This window comes from Grus americana, chromosome 2 (genome assembly GCF_028858705.1).
Source record: "Grus americana isolate bGruAme1 chromosome 2, bGruAme1.mat, whole genome shotgun sequence".
Taxonomy (NCBI): domain Eukaryota; kingdom Metazoa; phylum Chordata; class Aves; order Gruiformes; family Gruidae; genus Grus; species Grus americana.
Genome location: NC_072853.1, coordinates 91,300,024 through 91,322,082, shown reverse-complemented (window position 1 = coordinate 91,322,082; position 22,059 = coordinate 91,300,024). Strand labels below are relative to the sequence as shown.

Sequence of the window (22,059 nt, the reverse complement as noted above, 5' to 3'; positions counted from 1 at the left end):
TTAAAATTTTAGAAATGGGATCAGGAATTTAACTTCCCCTGTCCCCATTCAAACTGTAATTTTGTAATGTATTACTTGGCCCACGACTTGGCACCTACCTAACTTCAAACAACCAAGGCAAGAGGGCCCTTCTGTGAAACTCAGTCTGTTCATTTAGATGCCTACTTGTGTGTTTAGGAATCTAACTTGAAAGCATTTTCTTTTTAAGATTTAGGGAAATGGGATACCAGATAGCCAGAATGAGAAAGAACTCCCTTGGGCAATACAATACTGACAGTTATTTGCCCAACCAAAAACCCATCATTTTATTAAAACTTAAGCAAGTACATAAAAAGATAGTAACTCTTATTTTGACTAGGGAACTGGTTAGAATATCTTACCTCCTGTTAAGGACTCTTGATCTTATAAAGCTTCTGCTTCTTTACTTTCAAATGTTTTGAAATCCCACAAATCTCTGTGAGAAACTGGGGAAGCTCAGAAGCTGAAAGGTCATCTGAGCGTCAAAGGGTGGCTCCTAGGTGCAGCCTGGCCAATGCTTTAAGAAGCCAGCCTCCTGATGGAAGAGAGACTTGGTTACTGAGCGGAGGGTCAGATCACCCTTCTCTGGCAGAAAATGCGATTCTTTGCAACTGAAGATGGCTTTTGCCACCGGTCAGGGCAGGACAAATGCCCCCAAGTTGTCCCCAGGAATGCAGTTGTGAGGGACATGAACTCAGCAAGCTGCTTAATTTCAGCCAAAACAATGGATATCATGAGACACTGAATGAGCTTTTCTTACCAGTAAGTGAGACTGCCTGGGAACTAACATCATTTGGCTAGATAAAAAACTCTGGGTCCAAGACAAGGCTTTGACTCAGTTGTTCCCAGTTTCATGCGCAAGCCTGATGAGGCAGTGAGATCTCTGCCAGTTCTGAGTGTGGCCAGAAAAGACTGTGCAAGAAGGTGTATTAGTTTGTTAGATAGAGAGTGAGGAAACCTTCTGGGGATAGGAGAGCCTCGAAAATGGAGAGGATCAGAACAGAAGTAAATCCTGCAAATAAGCCAGAAGTTATGAGGATCTGGGGAACATATTAGTCAGATACGTCTATTAAAGACATCTGTATATATGGCAGCATCTTGTGAATTCAGAGAACGTGATGCCAATTACGACCATCGGAGAGTCGTAATTTTGGTAAATGCATAAAAGGGAATTCAGTAAAACTGGGAAGGCATCAGAAAAAGGAGCTGAATAAGTGTAAGTATTTAGACAAATGTAACAAGCTTAAAAGCAAAAGAACAGAGTGTTTTGCCATGGAGGATGATTTCAATAATAATGGGGGATAGGGAAGTGTAGTGGAACAACATCATTATCTACCTACAAACTGCTCAGGAAAGAAAGACTGGGCAACAGAAGCAGAGGGGATACTGCTGATAGAAGGATAACATGAACATTATTTAGCTGAACTTTAAGTGGGAAGGACTATGCAACTGACTCTCTGAAGACAAATAAATAAATGCTAAACTAGAAATTCCAAAGCATTTTAACAACTTCTGGAAAGTAAAGACATTAGCAGGTCTTTGATGCTAATATCTAGCTTAAGAAAAGGAAATGGAGTAAGCAATGTTGAACTCAAAAGGAATGATAACAAAATTGTGGTAATAGGGACTTTCGCTACTCCCCTATGCTTGGCCAAATAGATCAGGAGGCACACAGATTAGATGAGAGATTTCTTGACACCTGACATGACAGCATCTTGGAAAAGTAACACACAAAAGGAAGAAACTAGTCTTAACTTGGGTATTAATCACAAGCCGATTGTAGCTGACTCACTAAGTCTTAACGTCTAGGTGGACCACAAGGCTAATTCAGTATAGCAGCTCCTATGTTCATGGATCATACCTTTCATCTCTTCAAGGTGATGCTATTTTGTTTTCTTTAAAAATTGTGACATAAGTACGTATTTTAGTATCTAAGAAATTCATCAAAAGAGCAACTTCATATTTCTCCTAAATCTACCCTTAAAAATTGGCCAGAGGAGAAGTACTAAACACAGCTTTATGAGCTGCTCCTCCTCCTGGGAGCCTGAAAGCCTTCAGAGAGCTTCTCGTACAGCTCAGCGGCTACCAGCTTCTTGATAAAACACAGAGATGCGCTGCGCCTTCCACATACTGGGATTCACTGAGCGGTGCTGAACTACAGCTCTACAGTGCCCAGGTATTCCGGCTTTCTGAGCACGGTTTTACGTTGGCTTTGCAGCAAACCAGACACAACCTGTGTTTGTACCAAGCCTTCTTTCAAACACTCCTACCCAACCCTGCTTGCGTCTAGAGGAACACCACTTCAACTTAGGTTTATTTGAGCCACAAAATGGCTATTGGAATCTGACCAGGGCTACTAGGCAGGGCTAGTCCTCGCTGCCAGCTACCACCGTGTCACAACGCAACCTTGAAGAGTCCCCTTGGCACAACGCCCACGGTGACTTGGCAATTGCATCCACCTAGGCTGCTCTCAGCACTGTGGCAGCCAGCTGCAGTTAAAACCTGCTGGGACCACGGCTCAAGCACGATTAGCTGGCACGATGACAGTCGTGTATTTGTCTCCGCTAACTTCAACTCTATAGACAGGAATAAGTGATACACCAGCAAGGAAAGGCGTTAACTTGTGTACGCACAAATGCTTTGCATAAACTGTGCAAGGTAGTACTGGATGCGTGAAAATGTATAGTGAAAACAGAGGTAATGAATGAAAGAAGGTTACACAGCCATAGGACGAAGGAATCACACAAGGAATAGCTGAAGAAACACACATGAGAAGGAAAACGAGTACACGGACAAAGCACGCAAAAAACCCAGGTGAATGAAAGGGAATGGACAAAGATGACAAAATTAGACTAAAACCAATGCACAGGGTGAGGCCAGCATGACGAGAGACTCCCTAACCCTCCCATGGTTGTTACATACATAGGAAGGCCATTTGGATGGGACAGAAAATGTTAGGCAAAAAGGATGCAAAGGAGCAATGTATTTTTTCCAATCAAAAGCCATCTGTAACCTATGCTGAACATGTCTTTTTTCCGCATTTCAAGGATATTAACAGTTTAATATACGATAGTATCGCTGGTGATACTGAGAACATGGGGCTTTAATGAATTAATAGATTTGTTTCATCTTTAACTAATTTGAACCTTTAATCTTCTTGCTTGTGCAAAGTTTTCTTCCTTCAGGTCAAAGTATTAAGTAGGCTCAAGAAGTAAATAAGGAAATAAATACCAGAAACCCCTTGGGGAACATTTAAATTAAAGTTTTCTAATAGTCAAATCAACTTAATGCTGTGATCACAGGCTCGGTTCACTTCTTCCCCTCCCTCCCCCCCCCAACTCTATGGCTAAAGCTGTGGGAATAAATAGCCAAAAAAAAGGAAGGGGCTTTGGCCTTCTTTTAGTTTCTCGATGCTTGTGTTGCTTTAGATTGTTGGGGTTTTGGTTTGGTTTGGTTTAACTGCTCTCATTACAGACATACAGGAACTTCTAAACCAGAAATTTGTAAAAATCAAACACATACCCCAAAACATTGGCCAGCAATTTCTCCCCCATGTTTCATGCCTGGTTTGCACTCTGCTGTACACACATGCTGGTTATGCATCTGACTTTTTTTATGGATATAAATTATACTGGTGCAAGCCCTTATGTAGACAAAATCTTGCTGATATAACTGTCTTCCACCAGCACAACATATTTCAGTTAATGAGTCAGAATACACTTTGATATCAGTATAAATTGTTCCTGCTGGGGGGAGGATTGCTTCTTTACTGTTAAAGTGCAGATAAGTTCTGAACTTTTCTCTTCCCTTACTTGGGCTTAAATCAATCAAACCCATATCTAGTATTTCTCATCCAGAAATAATATAGCTTCTTTTCATCACCTTTTTGACTGCCAGCCCCTTTCTGTGTTCTTGCTTCGGTTGCGCGGTCATCAGAAAAGGGTATATCTAAAATCCTCTTGAAAGCAGAAGTTCTGTTTCAAGCGACAGCAGCTGCAGGATCAAACACCTCCAAGCTTGAAAGAAAAAGAAAGAAAACTGACTCGAAAGTTCGAAGCTAACAAATGGTTTGCAGTTGGTTGAGACACTTGTCTTTAATATTGAGGAAGCAATGACTTTCTGGCCTCCAGTGGAGCATCTCCTAGACAGACAGACAGACAGGCACACAACAAAATGAAGTCTTAATGCCGTGAGCTTCTTGAGAATGCTACAATAACATTCTGGCAGACTGGGCTCCCTTGGCTCCTGTACTCACTTGCAATTTGAACGTCTCTTTCGGTTTAGCGTGATGCTTGGCAAGTTTCCCAACCTCACATTATCTGGGAAAGGAAGACAAGAGAAGCTGGTACGTTCAGGGAGCCTTTGAAGAAGCTTCTTCACAGTTTGCTCATAGCAAAACAGTTGGCTGCGCGTAGGAGCGGTGTCAGGACTGCAGCTTAGACTGCTAGCTTGAAAAGGGTTTAACTGAATTGCATCCAGGCACCAAGATGCTCAGATACCACAGCAATGTGTGTGGTATAAGAACCTAGATAGAAGAAGATTAGATAGCGAATCAGACAGAATTTTGCATGTGATTTCCTGGGTTTGTCTAAACTTATAGCAGCAACAGTTAATTATAGGAGGTGCTGAAGGCAGCTCCAGGGTGGGTTATGTCACTTATACATTAGATTCCAGCCATAAATTGCCGGCTGACAGTTACCCCTGTGGCAGGAAGCTCCTATTGATGCAAAGCTCAGGGGTAGGAGCAGCAGACATTGGTGATGGAAGATCTGGGGGAGAAGCAGCAGATTGACAATAATGGCAGAACTCCAATGAAAAGACCATCAGGGAGGGCACAGGTCATCACCCAGAGACAGACGCAGGAGGTAGTTGCACACAGGAGTTATTTGTGGTCATCCTCTGGATGATGGCTGTACCTACTTCCAGATCTAGTCCCTCTCCTTCTACCACACGTGAATCCCTCAGCTCCTGTAAGCACTTCCTCTGACTCTTACGCAAGGACAGCTCTTTAATTGCAGATTAATGCTTTAATGAAATTCTTGAGGCTACTTGGAAGTGACTGGGCAAGAGAGACCGGCCATTCAGCAGCAGCTGCTGGCGCAAGAGTCACAGCGCACGTTGCTGTACGGGGAAGGAATTGCCGTAAGACTCTCGGTGCACAGCAGGATCCACCATTTTTTTCTCCAGTAGTGCCTCAGGGCACATCTACATGACACAGCACAGCACCGCACGGGGATACTTGAGCTGCCTCTAAACAGTGGTTGTGCTAGTTTCACAGGAGGGATAGTTGCCCCACCAGGAGTACTACCCTAATACACCTATAGCGCTTGCAGCCCTATACTTGCCTCTGAGTTGACTTGTTCAGTGCAAGGTCAGCTCTCTCTGCCTCTCCATAGAACTGCACTCTGCCCTGTGGACCCTCCTGCACTTAGAAGTATTTAAAAAAGTAAATTATAAAGTTTTGGACCTTATATCAATTTTGATCTGCAGTTTCTGATCTGTGGGGTCTTATTTATTTTAGAAAGTGGGAAAGCTTTCAAGCACTGATTTCATAGGTAATGCATTTATTTTTTCTTGGCTGATATTCCCGATTTTGTTTTCTATTCTTTCCTTTAAGTATCTGAAACTTTGCATGGAATTTTTGCACACTTGGAAACACCAACACATGAAGTAATTACCAATCTTTCCTGCCTAAGTTAACGGCCTTCTCCTTCCTCGTGCTGTTAGTTCAAGGTCACAATGATAGTTTTAAATCCTTCATGAATTTTCATCTGACTTGCTGTCCACAGAAATTGTTCATTAAAAGATCCAATTTCCATTGGCATTCTCCCTTTCAAAGGCTGTCAACAGGAAATATAAACGCTCAGCCCTTTGTGAATGATCTGCAAGGACATGCAGGCTTATGAAAAAAAAAAGCAGCAGTTAACCAAATCCTTTAGTTTCTGTTTTGAATGACTGGCCATAGGAATGCAGGCTAAGCTGTATTTCAGCTGTTCCCAAGGATGTGTATGTGTAATTTGTTGATAGTGGTAGGTACTTCAGGCTCCAGTGACAACTATGTGACCACTCTGATGATCATTGTCCTGCAGCAGAACCCACCCCTGCCTTCTCTCCAGAACACCAGGCACGAAAGAAAACAAAGAGGGATCTGTTTTTTTCAGAGGACTGGCACTTGTACCTCCTGCTCTTTACCGAAAAAAGAGAGATCCTAGGTCACCTCAGCTCTCACCCTACGCTCCCAGCAACCATTAGGTTGTAAGGAACTGCATGACTTGCTCCAGCAATTGATGTGAATGTCTGATACCTCGGAGAGCTGAGACTTCTGCCTTACAGGACCTGTAGCGATCTGATTGATAGGAGCAAAACTCAATACGCAAAACACCCGCATACTTCATTGGGAACTAACCATCACCACCAAAAGGAATGGAAAGTCCATCACAGCCTAAAGTTGCAGCATTACGTTTTTAAAATCTTACCGGTGTCCAAGGTATATGTCTTTCACAGTAAAAATTACTTGGAGTGCACTGTGAATGCACAGACACAGATCAGTGCTGAACATCTGGTTAAAATAAATTACAGTCTTATTTTGCAAATAAAAGTTCCTAGGGTCTACATGACAAAGTCTGGCCAGCACAACTATCTCATGGGGAAAAAATCACATCCCTAGCCTACAAAGATAACTATTTTGGCATGATTCCCTTCCCCACTATGTAGACTTACGTAGACTTACACCAAATAGAGGGATCCTTTTGCCAGTATAGCTCACATTGTTTGGGAGGTACCGCAACCATGCTGGCAGACTCCTGCAGCTGGTATAAGCCATGTCTCCATCAAGGCATTTGGCCAGAACAGTGACACTGGGAAAGGCCCTGAAGTACAGAATAACCCTTTTTCTCCTGCTATTAGTCTCTAACTTTTTTTCAGTTTTAAAGCTTCCTGCTGAAAGGAAACACGCAAAATTTGTGCCCTTTCTTGTACCAGCAAGACATTATTTCTTTTTACAGAGGAGTTAAAGTATACATATGGGTAGGAGGTGCGTTGCTTTCAGACATCCCAGTGGTACTTGCTTTTGAATGGGAGAAGATCCCACTTCTCCTGTAGTATGCCTGTTGTTTGTTTTGGTGTTGGTTTTGGAGGTGGAGGGGCAGAGGTGGTTTGTATTTTATTAAGTCTTCATATTTTGCTTTTGCATGGTGGCATTTGAATAAATCTAATGGCCATAGTTAATGGCTTACAACTGTGTATGCAAATGAATTTGAGCTGTTTTGAATAACAAAACAAAGTCCTTCAGTCTGTTTGTGAATTGTATTCTTACACTCTGACTCTTCCTTGTTTTTTCATATGGTCTCTGTTAGCTCTCACCTGATAACATTTGCCGAAGGACTTTCTACATGAACCCAAAAATTCAAGATTTACCAGCCAACCCTAACCTGTGAGCCCCCCATAAGGCAAGGCAACTCATAAAGCTATCTTGGCTTAAAAGTAGGGTTCAGCTTATTGTGGCAACAGGCAGTTTTCACCTGTCTTATTTAGTTCATAAATTCCCACTGGCCTCAGTCTACACAGACTCTCCTTGTTCCTTTCTCTGCTCCTTCACCCTTTTTGTCTCCCAGGTCTTGTGCTTTTGTGCAAGTGATGAACAGGACAGAAAGGACAAGAGGGAGGAGTGGAGGGGACGACCCAAACCAAAACCAATCTCTTTCGAGCAGATGCATACCAGGAACTTCCCCTTATTTTAACTTCCCATTATCACTTAGCTGTGAAATGATGCAAACATGGAGCAAGCCACCAAGAGGCCTCCACTCTTGCATGCACCATGTTGGAAGGGGAGGCTCCATCAGGACATGTCTGCCTCCCCTACAGCTAACACTGGCAGGCAGTACCCAGTGGAGTTCAGCACCCAAGGGCTGACTTAGGAAATGGCAAGAGAAAGCAATGATCAAAAAATGCTGCCTCTTCTCTGCCTCAAATAAGGCTTTTACAGGTGAGCAGAAATGGTTTGGGCTGCTAATGAGGTGTAGGCTGCCAAAGAAAACACATGCGCAAATTCATATTTTCCAGGTGGCTGCTGGTAGAAGTGTAACCGTCCATTGAAGTCTACAGCATAAGCTTTTTTTTGCACTTACTCATTAAATTGCGGATTTATCGTGGGGTTACTTTATCATAACGTTAGCTGTGCTCTCTCACTGGCCCTGTATATCAGCTGATTGTCACAAGATTTAGAAAAACCAAGAGCCTGTTTCGAGTCACGTGAGGAACGGGTGGCACTTCTGCAGAAGGTGCCGGTGGCTCTGCATGACCTGTTGCTGCTGGAGCACCGAGGAGCGCCAAGGCCACCGCTCCGGCTCAGTGCTGCTCTTGCTCAATGCCGAGCGCGAGCTAGTCAAGCCAAAGGGATTTGGATCGGAACTGAGTGTTGAGACAACAAACAGGGGATGGAGTGTTTCCCTGAGGGATGTTAAAACAAGAAGCAGAAAAATGCATGACTGGTCCCTCGTGGTTCAGCCAACGGGACAACCTGCTCAGACCGGTTCGATTTCATCCTCCTCGTTCACACGTGCGCTCTGCCTTTTCTGGCCGAGGTCACCCCGAGCCAGGCCCTCCTCACCAGACGGACAGCCTCGCTGTCTTGCTTTCCCCTCTCTACCTCCGCTAATACCTGTGCCTCGAGCCCGGCGCAGCTGGACGCGCTTGTTAAATAAAACCCTCCCCGGCCTTGATGACAAACGCCGTTCCACGGCACTTTGAGCATTTCTACAAGCAGCTACTTTCGGTTCCCATTTCTCAGGCGGTTACGTGATTTAACTCTTTTGTGGCAGCCCAAGAACGGCACGGGCAGCTGGAGCAGGCAGGGAACACAGACGGGGATGTGTTCACATTTCCCTTTCCTACCAACGTACCCACTGCAGCCAAAGCTTCAGGTTCAGGTTTTTAAATTAGGTAGGCTATTTCCAGTGTAAAGGGAACTCATACTGAAAGTAAGTTACGAGCAAGACAGAGAATTTAGACAAGATTTTGAGAAAAACAGGCCTGCGTTGTCATTTAGACTTGTTTTGTCATTATTTTCATTTTAAAGTCATTCTGAAGATTTAACAGGGGTCCTAATGCATCTAGCTTCTTTTCAGAGGATGCAGGTATAAGAGCAATGTTAAGGGATGAGTCAAGTCCCCCCAGCAACTCTGTGACACTTGTTTTCTCCTCCAAAGTGATGCACAAATCCATAAACAGGTGTTTGCGAAGTTTACTGTTGTATGTGAATGTAAACGCTCTAGAATGGATTTGATAAATTTGAGTAGAAGGCGGCAGCCCAAAACTGAATGGTTCTCGGTGCAACTGAGATTCATGAAAATACGTGCAGGGACACATTTGTTTTCTAGGTACGAGCTACACACAGCTTCTAGCACTCTAGCTAAGTAGGGCAGCTTCGGAAAATAAAACTAAGACTGCTAAATATTGATGCTAACAAACAGCAAATTAGTCGAATAGGACTATCAACCCACAAAAGAAAATTGTGAAGGATTGAGTAGAGCAGTTTTGACCACGTTGTTTGAACGTCGAGGATTTTGTCTAGGCCTTCTTTCTCTCATAATGCTAATATTGCTCCCTCAGAAGCGGCACCCATTAAATACCACCAGCTAGTTTCTGTAGTGACATTACAGCTGTTACGCTGATGCCAGAAATACCTCATTTTAGTGTGGGCCTTTCCAGGAATAAGAAAAAAAGTCAGCCTCCACTAGGTCTGGGCTTTTGCATATTGCAGAGCCACGTCTAAGTGAATTAAGTAGAGATGCCAAGACTAAATTACTGAAACATTTCTCATGCTGACTTGGTTTAACAAGAATGCAGCCTAGTCTGAACATGGCATGGATTTCCATGCAAGCTGGATGATCAACACCTTAGCAGTTCCGTGTTTAAAGAGATGGCTTGACCTTTCTTCAAAGCCTTGTTTTATCCTTCATCTTGCAGAGGTCCAGAGGCAATCTGCCTGCCAGCAGGGTCACTCTCCGGGAATGTGCACAGGAGGAATAGTCATGCCCGTTATTATAACCACCCACATTTTTATATTTCTAAGCATATACATCAGTTTTCCTGAACAAACCTACCCACGGTTAGTCCGGGCTCCTTAGATGCCTCCATCTGAGTGCCATGTTTAGTCAGCCTTATGCAAATAATATTTCCACTGATTTCAATTCACGCAGACTTCAGTGAGAGCCTGGCAAGACTAGGGCCTGCAATATACGCCTCCAAGATCACAGGCTCACCGATGCTAGAATTTATACAAATAGATAGCAAGGATGAGGAACAAAGAAGTTAGGCAAGACCACTATGATGAGAACCAGTTTTGTCCAAAGTCAGAAACCTCAGATATCACTGGAGGAAAAAAAGGTTATGCAGCCAGCAACTAGCACATCAGCTGCAGACCTAAGACTATATTGGACATTGTGGAAACAGAGGATTCGGAGTAGACCCAAAGGTGAGGGAGGAAAAAAAGAAAAATCTGGATGGGGATTTGATCGGGGTGCACGTGCCAAAGCCACTCCCCAGGCAGGTTCCCCACCCGAGGTCAGCAGGGTTTGTGTGGTGACACCTTCTTTTCCTTCCCATTATAATTCGATAACGTGCACCTGGCTGGGCTGCCAGCGTCTTGGCACTCCCAGGCGTAAAAAGATATCGGCCTCTCTGAAGATACCGACCTCATGAAACACCACACCTCAGCACAACACAGTCAAGGTCTGAGCTGTCCTTATTTGCATGCACTCACGACTTAGGCTTGCATAAAAGACCCATAAACTCTTTGGGAAAAGAACAGCTACAGAGTTGTCTATTTTTTGTGTTCCAAGAACTTTTCTCGTTAGCTTCAAGATGACATTTTAATGAGGTTTCACTGCATAGAAAACATGGGATGATTTAACCAGCTCTGTCTGCTCCCTCCCTCCCTCCCCCCCAACGTCTTTCTGAAATGAGTTACCATTTGGGAACGTAAGCTTTTATGACAATTTATGTCGTTTGTATGGAGGCAGGGGTGAGGGAAAAGTCATTCAGCTGCTAAACCTTGGCATCAGAGCTTATGGCATTCCCTCGCCTGCCCCGTACCGGGTGGCAAAGCCACCTCGTTCAGACCCAAGCAGGTTTCTTCAAAAGCCGGGACCTAGCGTGTGTTTGTTTGTTTGTTTTGGAGTCACGGAGAGGGCAGCATAAAATAGCCGCGAGGCAATTCCCGTTCAGTAAAATGGAAGTCTCACTGGCTCTTCATTCAATACAATGTGGCTCAAGAGGATATCCTGCCAACCCAATGATAACGAGGGAAATAAAGTCACTTCCTCACCAGCTGTTTGATTCAGGTAGAAAAAGGAAGCCTTTACTTCCTCGTGTTTGCTCTCCCCACCGCCCCCTCAGTCAGAAATGCCAGGCTGAAACTGCCTGCTCCCTCTCCGTATTTTCAGTAAGGAGCCGTCGGATCCGTAACGCTTCGCTGGGCTCAGCCCATGGGAAGTATGTGCTTCTCTGCGGCCGAGAAGCCATGCCTTGCCTCTCGAGCCGGGGCGAAGGCTGAGCTGCAAAAGGACCGAGACTGAATAAACTCGGCTCAATGCGCAAGCACAGAATGCCTGTGTAATTAAAGATGACATTTGTTTCTTGGATCAGAGCTGTCGAATTTGGGCCAGCAGAAGAGTGGGGTAGTGTGATCCGGACGCTTTGTTTTGAGGCTGCCCTGACTCAGTGCACTATTACGCCTCCTAATCCTCCAAGAGTGACAAACTCCGCTTTTGCTCTGGGCTCCCCGCAAATCCCAGGAACTCCGTCCAGGAGCAGGCATATAGTTCCCTGCATATCGTTCGTCAGGGAAGAGGGCAGCGCGGGGTGCCCTCGGGGCACTCTGCCTCGCCTGCCCAGGTCGGCGAGGCAGGCATCCCGGGTGCTCCGGCGCCAAGAGGAGCTTCGGCACAGCATCTTTCCCTTCCTCGCTGCCACCTTTCTTGCTTCACAGAAACAGTCAACGTAAAGTTGCATAGTAAACCAGCGATGGGCTGATTTGACTTAATAAAAGCTTCTAAAGAAATTACTTTTAACAAAATTTACAGAGCTGAATGAAGAGTTCTTTTCCATATAATTTTTAACTGCCCCGATATAATTTTACATCCAGGATATAACTTCCCACTAAATTTTGAGTAGGTAGGTCTTAAAAGCAAGGCCTACAACATTTTCTTTCCAATTGTGTAAGACTTCCAGAAAGGTTGACCAAGCCAGAACTTGCCTCAGTCTGTTTGCCAAGGTGACCCTCGCTTTCAGTATAAAGAGTGCTTTTCAGAGGACATCAAGTGTTTCAAGCAATTTTCCTAATCTTATTTGTTTTAGCAGAGATTCTTTTATTTTAAACAGACTGGTTTAGGTGACAAAAATCCAGTGACAAATACATGGGTTTACAGAAGGAGACAAACCTTATGAAACAGTTAGGGTTCTGTTTAGGGTTCTCTTTGTGCTAAAATAGTTTTCAGCAATGGGTCATACTTCCCCCCAACTCCCACCCCGCCCCCCTCCTTGTTTTAGTACATAAAATGGACATGTGTTTATTTAAAACAGGTTTGAAACTTAAACAAATAGTGACAGGCTGTTCAAACAAGCTTCGGAAATAGGCCTAATCAGGATGTTTGAGAAGGGGAGGGGGAACGATCATAAAGAGCTACTTGTAATATATAGTGCAGGCACCATTAGGTTGGGTTCATGTTATTGTTGTAATAATCTCCGGTGAAAAAGTACTGCATGCTGCACATTTTTTGTTAACATTCCTCTTCTGAGCCATAGGTTATGCCATATTTTTGCCTTGTCTTCAAGTTTTACTGTAACCCTCAATCCATTTTCCTGCCCAGTACCAGGAGCTCTACCGAATCATTAGAAATGGTCTCCTGGACAAACTGGGAGGAATGTTCCTAAGCTGGGATAGAAGGGAGGCAGAAAATACGCTCATTTTGACATTAATACTGTGTATGCATGGGCTGTCATGAATATACAGAAGTGAGCCCTTGCCCACAGAAAGAAACCGTGGAAATCTTAATGTTAAAATGCTTTCACATGACTTGCATTTCCATGTTTGGTTGTTTTGGTTTTTTTTTCATTTCCTTTCTTTTTCACCCTTAATAATATCACCAAGTGTTGAACTTTACCCTTGTTGTATTTTTATAAGGCCTGATCTTGAACTCCCTATACAGACAAAGCTCCCATGGAAGTCAGTGAGTCTGCACTGGCGACAACAGGATTTAGCCCAGTCTGTAACATTTTAGGATATTGTGTTACTTCATAGCCTTAAGGAGAAATAAAAGCAGCTTTCCAAAGAGCTGCACAGCAAACCGAGTTTGCTTTTTCAGCTCTGCAACAGCACAGCAGAATATTAAGGCCAGAGTTTGCAAATGTCTATTTCAAAAACCAGGCAGCTAAGCAAAAGTTGCCAAATTTTCTCTGGAATTAAGAGTTTGCATTAAAACATTTCCCCCAAAGGTTAAGCTGCTTTCACTTAAGAATATACCTTTGGAAACCCAAGTTTGAAAATGATTGCCTGGAGGAACAAGCATTGAGAAATAGCAGGAGGAAAATGTATTTTCAGGTCAATCTGTTGGCCAAAGCCTATAGCTATTCTGTTATTGACACATCCACTCTTACCTACAGCATGCACCGATATTACTTAACGTAAAGAGGTATTTTGGAAGTAAATACCTGTTATTTATTTGAGTCTGTCTCAGTGTCTAGTGATCGGGAGTCAAAATGGCAAAATATTAAAAAAACCTTACACGCCCTCTCGTGGTAAAACCACAAACATTCTTATTCTGACAATAACCAGAGAAGCCTAATGATGGAGGCTAATATAATGTACAGAATTTATGGAGAATTCACTTGACTGGAAGGTTTCTATTAATAGCAGAGACCTTGCTCTCCTTAATTCCTGCTGTAATCCATAACATATATGCATTTTTAGAAGGCAGGTTACGTCATAGCATAGTAACATTTCAAAACAGCTAAAGGCACTATAACATAAATAGAGAGTGTTTACTTCTACATAAAATGGGAAGCCTAGAGTAAGAGAGGTAGAGATGGAAACCCCTGTGTTAGCTATTTCATGGTTTATCATCTCAGTAGTTTGGGAGCAAACCTCCATTGGCTGCACAGTAAAAGAGTCGTCCTAAATGATGCTATCAGTTTTGTCATATTTTTGAAGTCATTCAGCTTCGCTATTTACTGCTTTCATGCCACATGGTATGATTTACCTATCTCTCAGGCATGCTCTGAAGCTTCATGTTTTCAGGAATTTCAGGTTGAAAGAAAGGCATTATGCGCAGAGTGTCACCAAACTGATCACTAGCCCAGTCAAATCCCACTGTATTTACACGTCACAAAAACTTTATCTTTACTACTTTAGCAGCCTTTCAGTTTGGTGCCTACACACACCTCCAGACTTGCCCGGAGCAGCTTTACCAAACAGCTCTCCATACACGGAGGACTACAGCTCAAAGAAGAAACCCAGGGTGGTTTGGGCTGGGCTGAGGGAGAGGACTTCCCCTACACCTCATGCCAGGTGACTTGTGGGCAGCCACTAGAAGTGGCATCAGCGTATGCTTCCCCTCCTCTTCCTCGAGCTGAATGTCGTGGCTGTAGCCTGGAGGGCAAGTCAGACTGACAAGACGATCCCATGGAAATACATCTCTTTTTTAGGGAGGGCTGGGTTACTCTTCTATCAGATCAGCTAGTTGGCCCAACAGACCCTCCAAGCCAGACCATTGCCACATCCAAGGTATGATTAGCAGGAGCAAAGGACCAAGGTGTCCACCCTTTTGGTGACAATCGTGAAAGATGGTCAAAGGCGTAACACAACCCTAACTGCTTTAGTTCATATGGAAGAAACATCTCTGGCGACTACACGTAGTCTTCTGAACCCATCCCAAGGGAACCAAATAAATACTGTCTTATTTTCAGCGAAGCCAACCAGCCATACGGATGCCCCATGTCCCATTGAAAGGTTTGGAGAATGAAGGTCCATTTACCTCCTTTGCGTATGTTTGTATATAGAACATTCAGGAGCCAAAATGGTGGTACTCTTATTTAAAAATGCTCCCGTATTTTCGGTTAGACTGGGCATGCCGAAAGCAGAAGTCATGACCGTAAGTAATTGTAGCAATATTGGTAAAGAAATAAGCAGGAGAACTTTGTGCTAAGCACCACACAAAAACATAGCTCCCAAATTGCTATTTTAATAGGCCTGTGTGGGGTTTTTTTGTGCTGGTGTGATTGCTGGACAACTATTAGGCGTGAAGAAACTGCCCTCCCTCTCTGAAGAAGTTACTGCGATTCTGATATTCCTTTATTTCCCTTTCTAGGATGCCTTCGTGGAGTTGTATGGCAACAGTATGAGGCCTTTGTTTGATTTCTCCTGGATCTCTCTGAAGACTATCCTGAGTCTAGTTCTGGTGGGAGCTTGCATCACTCTTGGCGCTTATCTCGGACATAAGTAGAGTCACCCAGTTTATCATGGATTACAAAAGTCTTTCAAAACAACAAAATAATATTTTTTTTTCTGTAGCACAATGATATTTTATGAGCAAAACAACTTCCCAGCTAAAGATTAAATCAGCTATTACTGCCAAAGGAAATGTCATTTATTTTTACATTGCAGGAAAATTATTTATTAAAAGATATTTACATTTTAACCTGCCATTTTCAGAAACTCTGCAAGTTGTATCTGTCATCACGTCATGTTGTTATTCTTAACTTTAATGAGCCCCAAAGTCTTTTCTTTTTTTTTTTTTTTTAATTAATGCAGTTGGCTAGATTATTTTATCTCTGAAGAGCAAATATACTGACAAAGACCTACCTGCTTACACTTACAAGGGCAGTTACTTGAGCTGCTAAAGGCTGCGTAATTGTGTTGATTTTCCTTGCATTTTTCTGGATAGCTGTGAGGGATCTGAAAGACAAGGTCAGAATGAACAAAGTTCTCACCCTGTCCTGCTGGCAAGAACTGACGGAGTAAACGATTCAACATGGTACATACTGGGGGAGTCAGGACGGCAGCTTCTTGAAGGACACCTGGCTATCCCTGCAGGAGAACGGTTGGAAATATGATTGCCTACGCCTTGTAAACACGCGTTTTCAAGTTACCAGTTGTGCCATCACGTCATAATCATAATACCTTAATACATGTCAACTCAAATACTTTTTTTTTTTTTTTTTTAAATAGAAGTGTGAAGTTAAAGCTTTGGGGCTTGCAGGAAATTGCCGTTCCAATGATTTTCTCAGCAGTAAAACGTTTTTTGCGGCTACTGACACAGAAACATCAGGAGACCTTAAGTGCCTGCTTCGACAGAGCAGAGCTGGAGTCTGAAGACCTGACCTGTGTCCCACTTCTTTAGTGGGCTCATATCTGCAACTAATCCTGTTTACTTACTGAGTTCCTCCAGGGGGTTGAAACCAATTAGATGTGGTCTCTAAATCCCTGAAAGTTGAAAAAGATCTTAATTTTATTTGGCAAGAAGCAGACCTCAGCTGAGTTACAGATTAGCTCTGACTATCCTTGTTTATCAAACTGGACACCAAAATCAAGTTCATTTTCATAACAGGAAAAGAAAGTGAGCTTTATCCTCCTGCCCCTCGCCCTCAAAATTATTTCATGCTAATAATTTCCTAAGACTGTCTACAGAAGAAAAGCTGATGAAGTAAATCCAAATCCTCTCTCTGGACAGAGACTCTTTGACGCCTCAATCGCGCAGGTGCCTACTGTCGTTCCGAGTGAAAACAGGGTGGAGGAAAAGGGGCGGCGTGAAATCATCTGCTCATGTTACAAAATGCGACTCAAGTAAAGTTAATGCCGAGTACTCAGTATACAGTTTTATAAACAGACCGGTGCTCTGAAACCAGATGTGTCAATGAATTTTAGAGTGGGGCTTTCCATGCGCTCGGAGGGGGCCAGGAGTCCCAACGAAGCCGAAGAGTCCGAAGCGTGTCCCACGGGCTGCCCCGAGGCGTGGAAATGCCCAGCTTCCAATGTTTTAAGTCAAGCTCTACTATATTTTCTATGAAACTTTTGAAATCTGGGATTTGTGGGTAAATGGACATCCAGACATAAAAGGTTGCAAAGCCCTGGCTAAAATGTACCTTACAATACGTAAGTGCTCTAAGAGTGTAAAAAATACAATGAATAAACTGTAGGTTCAACCTCAAGATTTCAGTCGAATAACTTTGTGGCATTATATGCAAAATATCTCCATTAACTTTGGAATGTAATATGTTCAATGTTAAGGCTGTAGTTGATGTTGTGTCTTCAAAGCTGCTTTTTTGTTTGTTCGTTGTTTTTAAGAGTTGTACATCTCAGCATTTTTACTGCTATTTAGTCGTGGCGCCTACACTTTGTATGAGCAAAGATGGACTGAACTTACATTTCAAATTTGAAATTACTTTTAATTTTATAGAAACATAGAAAGGAAATGCTTCTAAGAACACAAAAATGTGATCTAAACTATGCTTGATTAAAGAAAAGTGAAAAATCCCACCATCAAACAAAAAGCACCTGCAATGGTTTTAGAGTGCTTCTGTCGGAAGTGGGCATGCTCGTGTAGGATTCGTCTGAAAAATATCTGAAATGGGAGCAACCGAATATTGTGGATTGAGTGTGGGCTTTGGTTTGGTGATTTGTTTTTTTTTCAGCTTCCAAGCTGATTTTCTCTGCGGCCAATTTCAAAACTGGAATTGGCTGCTATCGACGTAATGTTTCATTTCACAATCAAGTCTTCGTTTCAATTTGTGCCCATACACCCATTGAAGTTCACAAACTATTAGACCTCAAATTGTTTCAATATTGTTTATTTTATTAAAGGTTTACATTGTCAAAAGTAGTAAAAGAGTAACTATCAATTCCAGTGCTGCTATACTACCAGGATAATTTGAATGGGTTTTATTTTTTAATACCTTCCAATGGCAAAAATTTTTTAAAGCTGCTTTAGAAATAATATGAAGAAGACACATGATACACATTTAAATAAATACTGAGGATTTTGTGTTCTGTTGTGTCTACTCACTGGACTTCCCAGTGTATTAGTTAATAGCAAACAAAAAGAAGAGTCATGATGACTGTTGATGATTTTATTTTATTAAAGAGCTAATGGAGTTTTCCCATCCTGACTGCAGAATAGTACAGTATTGTGGCTGCATTAGGCATAATGGTAGTTGATAATACATTTATTAAGAAACATATTAGAAACATTGAATGTATATAAAAGCTTGAACTTCTTTAATAAAATCCTCTCCTCTCACTCCTGCATTTCTTTTGCAATAATTCCTGTCTTTCCTATTCTTCATTACTCTTTCACATAAGATTTTTTTCTCCCACAAAATGCCTTATAGACGTCCATGCTCCAAGACTATGCTTCAGTGAAAATCCATCCTCTGTCACTATGTATGCACACACAGCTGACCACTCCCAGTGCATCCAAGTTGTAAAAGCAAAACATAAAAAAAGAGGGACGCTTTCTGAAAGTGGTTATGTGTGGAAGATCAGGGGACAACAAAGGAAGAGGTCAAGAAGTGGAGGGAAACGGAGATCACTGAAATATCTCCCTGGTTAAAGATGACTGTTACGTGGCATTTGTTCATCTCTCATCCTTTCTTTTGAAAAAGGATGATGTAAGGGCAGAGTAACAGATTACAGAGACCCCCCACAATTATTCTTCACTATAAAACTTTGTTAATTCTGAAGGCAGTCTTTTGCAAAACAGGAAATCCGTGGGAATTTAAGAGAAATACTGGATTTTGCTGTATGCAATTATTTGTCATTAATTTTTTTTCCACTCTCTTTATTAAGAAAATAATGAAGGAAAATATTTTGCTTCTGAAAAAGAATGAATCTGTAAGATCACCTAAGATCTGTTATAGATCAGTAACTTTAGTAACAGATGGAAAAACAAGGAAAAAAAAATGTGCAAATTAAGTATTCTGAAATTGGAGCTGACACAGAGGACATTTCTTAATAGAACAAGCACTGGATCCACCAAAGGAGTAATGGGGCTGTCGAGATAACAGAGAATATACAGATAAGGAGGGGGAGTGGAAGATATGGAGAATGACATTGGTATGTAAGAAAACCTCGAGTTTCATATGATGCAGGAGTTCACCCAAGATGGTCTGAAAATTACTTTTAACTAAAACCAGTTACAAATGTGTGCACTACATGACTACAATTACTAAAAATTTTCAATTACAAAATTTTTAGTAAATTACTATAAAATTATCCCATCACTATATAAGTTCATCAGTTTGCTGTTGCGATTGGGAATTACACAGCCTGAGTAGGGTTGCACTAATAAGGAACAATTATGAAGAAAAAAAAAATATAGATATATGTTTCTCTGAAACCAGATGTGCAAAGAAAACACCAAGGTGATACAGTTCAAAACATACAGGCCGGGTACCCCCAATCCTTGCACGCACACAGTCTCCCCAGCTGAGGCAGTGGGAGTCAGCTATACGTAAGGACCCTGAAGCATGACACTGTGGTTAGCTGTGCACCTGCACTCCACAAACCTAGGTGTCCTACTAAATAAAAGTATAGTGAAGTAGCATGTTTAAAGCCTATCTTTTTTTCCCCTCTATCTATCTTTAAACAAGCTAGCAAAATGATTCATTTGTATTACGAGTTACTGGCTCAGTGCTATACAAAAAATTAAACATCTTTTGATTTATGAGTATAAAAATTCTTTCTCATTGCAAAAGCCCAGCTTTGCTTTTCATGCCTATCTAACTTTCAAACCAGCCTAAATACAAGGAAGACAAAAGAGCCAATTTAATCTGTATTTGTTTTAATTCACACGCGTATACTAAGTTAATGCAGCTTCATCACACAATGAAATATTTTTCAAAAAGTTATACAGCATTAAGAATGCCTCACAAAAACTGTATATTTTTATAATTTAAATAGCATATTTTTTCTTTTTCTTCTGAATATTTGAATTTTAATTATCACCAGCATAAATGTACATAAGCAGATATTGTTTATCCAGTACCTTTGGATGATGTATGTATGGTAATGTAGTTTGTCAGTTTATCATCATTTAATATGATTATGTTGTTCTTTGTCTTTAAAATGTTATAAGAACATGCTGCCATTAAACTTTCCAAGTCTGTCTAGTTAATATTGTGACAAAATAATAAAGCACACTGTGAGTTACCTGTTTTGCATTTGCATTGTTTAGGATTTGTTGATAAATAACTACTCAAACATTTTGAGTGTAATCCCATAAATGAAACATGTTTCCTTCCTCATAGCTCTATTGACATGTTCTGCTCACTATTAACTGCAAGCCACAGTGACACTGCAGAAATATTACTTACCCACGTGATGGATTTTTTTCCTCTGAATCTAAAATATTTGATGATTTTTGTAAAGCTATAGACCCTGGAATTATGGTAATGAAAATTTCCTAAAAAAATACACCAAACAAAACAAACAAAAAACTCCAACAACAAGAACAAAACTTTTCTAAACTTCATGGTGGTAGAGATGCTTTAAAAAACCCTCACATCTTTGAGGTTTATGCAACAGAGGCACATAAAGTTTTACATGTATGATTTTTTTTAATTTTGTGATATTTTTCAAGCTAATATCAACATGCATAAAAGATGTGGGTGGTGACTTGCACTCATACCACATTCCTATTAAACCAAGGGGGCTCTGTGCAAGAACGTATTTATAAAATTCATCTTTGAGGGTCTAACAGATCAGTCTCCACAGGCTGCTCATCAGGCCAGTGTTGAGGTGATACTCAGAGTAGCTGAGGTGGGTTCTTGGTCTGTCTGGACCATGACGACAGAAGGTGGAAGAGTTTGCTCCTTGCTTTGACTGTTAGGAGACTGGTTAATCAGGTGCTTAACATTTCATAGTCTACCTACCTCTCACAGCACCCCATCATGCTCACTACAACTGTCAGAGCTGAAGGTCTGCAAGCAAACACCTCAAGTGAGATTGTTTGAAGACCCTGGTTTAGTCTAAGCGTCTCTTACCACAGCTCCCACTGCCTAGGATCACAGATTTAGTAAGTCCTTCCACTCACATGTCACTCTTCCCAAGTAGGTTCGTTGAGTATTGCGCACTCCAAATGGGAAAAAAATCACTTCTAAGCAGGACTACTACATCCAGTCCTTGGAAGAGGACCAGTAGGAACTTTCTATAAATACAGTGTGAATTAGGCGCTAAAGCCATGCATAAGAAGTATCTGTGCTGCCGGCAGCTAACAAAGGACGGCAAATAGCTTACGTTCAAACACTTACGTTCTGTTACTGCATTTCTTCTTTCTCTGGATCCCGCCAGAAGAGCAGCCAGAATCACGTCTACAGACACAACCCCAAAGAGCTCCACTCTGGATTGGTTCTCTAGAGTGGAAGCCTTCAGAAAAGGCTGCAAAGAACCACTGTTCACGAGCTTTCTTCAAAGGTCTCCGTGCATGGAGATGCAATAACCCAGGTTTGATAAACTGCTGCTGTGTGAAGTACAGTCCACAGGTGTACCTTACGCTTCAGGACCTGAGGACAGTGTCACCTATTCTGCTGTCCCACACGTCTGATGTCTTGTGGAAAGTGCAGCGAGGCTCTTCTATTTATTTGCTAAAACTACTTTTCATCCTAGTAGAAAGGAGCTGGGAAAGCACATTAGCAAGTTTCAGCAGGAGAAAAAGAAGTATTTTTGTTACTGTTGAAGGTTTGTTACAGCTATGATTGGTTTCCGTCAAGTATTTAGGTATTTTGCTTCTTAAAGGCTCATATTAACTGGCTCTCAAATTACAGTTGTTGCCACATACCTTCTGTGGCTTTAGTTCATGTAGAACGTAGCTAAATTAGCTCAGGCAATGAGTGTTTAACTGCCCTAAGAATTTACCCAACTTCTTGAGTGGGTTTTGCAGCCGAGCGTGTGCAGTGTACTGTCATGGATGCACTTGTGAGTGCCCAGAGTTAATAGTTTGATGCCTTTCAAGGACCATTCAGACACACGTACAAAACACGTACCCCTAC

General features: G+C 42.0%; 1 protein-coding gene across 1 annotated transcript in view; it reads left to right on the top strand.

The window, feature by feature from the left end:
- BCL2 (BCL2 apoptosis regulator) overlaps positions 1 to 20,215 on the top strand; it is a 96,855-nt gene extending 76,640 nt beyond the window's left edge. The window contains exon 2 of the mRNA XM_054817671.1: positions 15,384 to 20,215. Coding sequence (XP_054673646.1) covers positions 15,384 to 15,518 — 135 coding nt within the window. The 3' untranslated portion in view covers positions 15,519 to 20,215. The remainder of the gene's footprint in view (positions 1 to 15,383) is intronic.
- Positions 20,216 to 22,059: the final 1,844 nt, after the last annotated feature.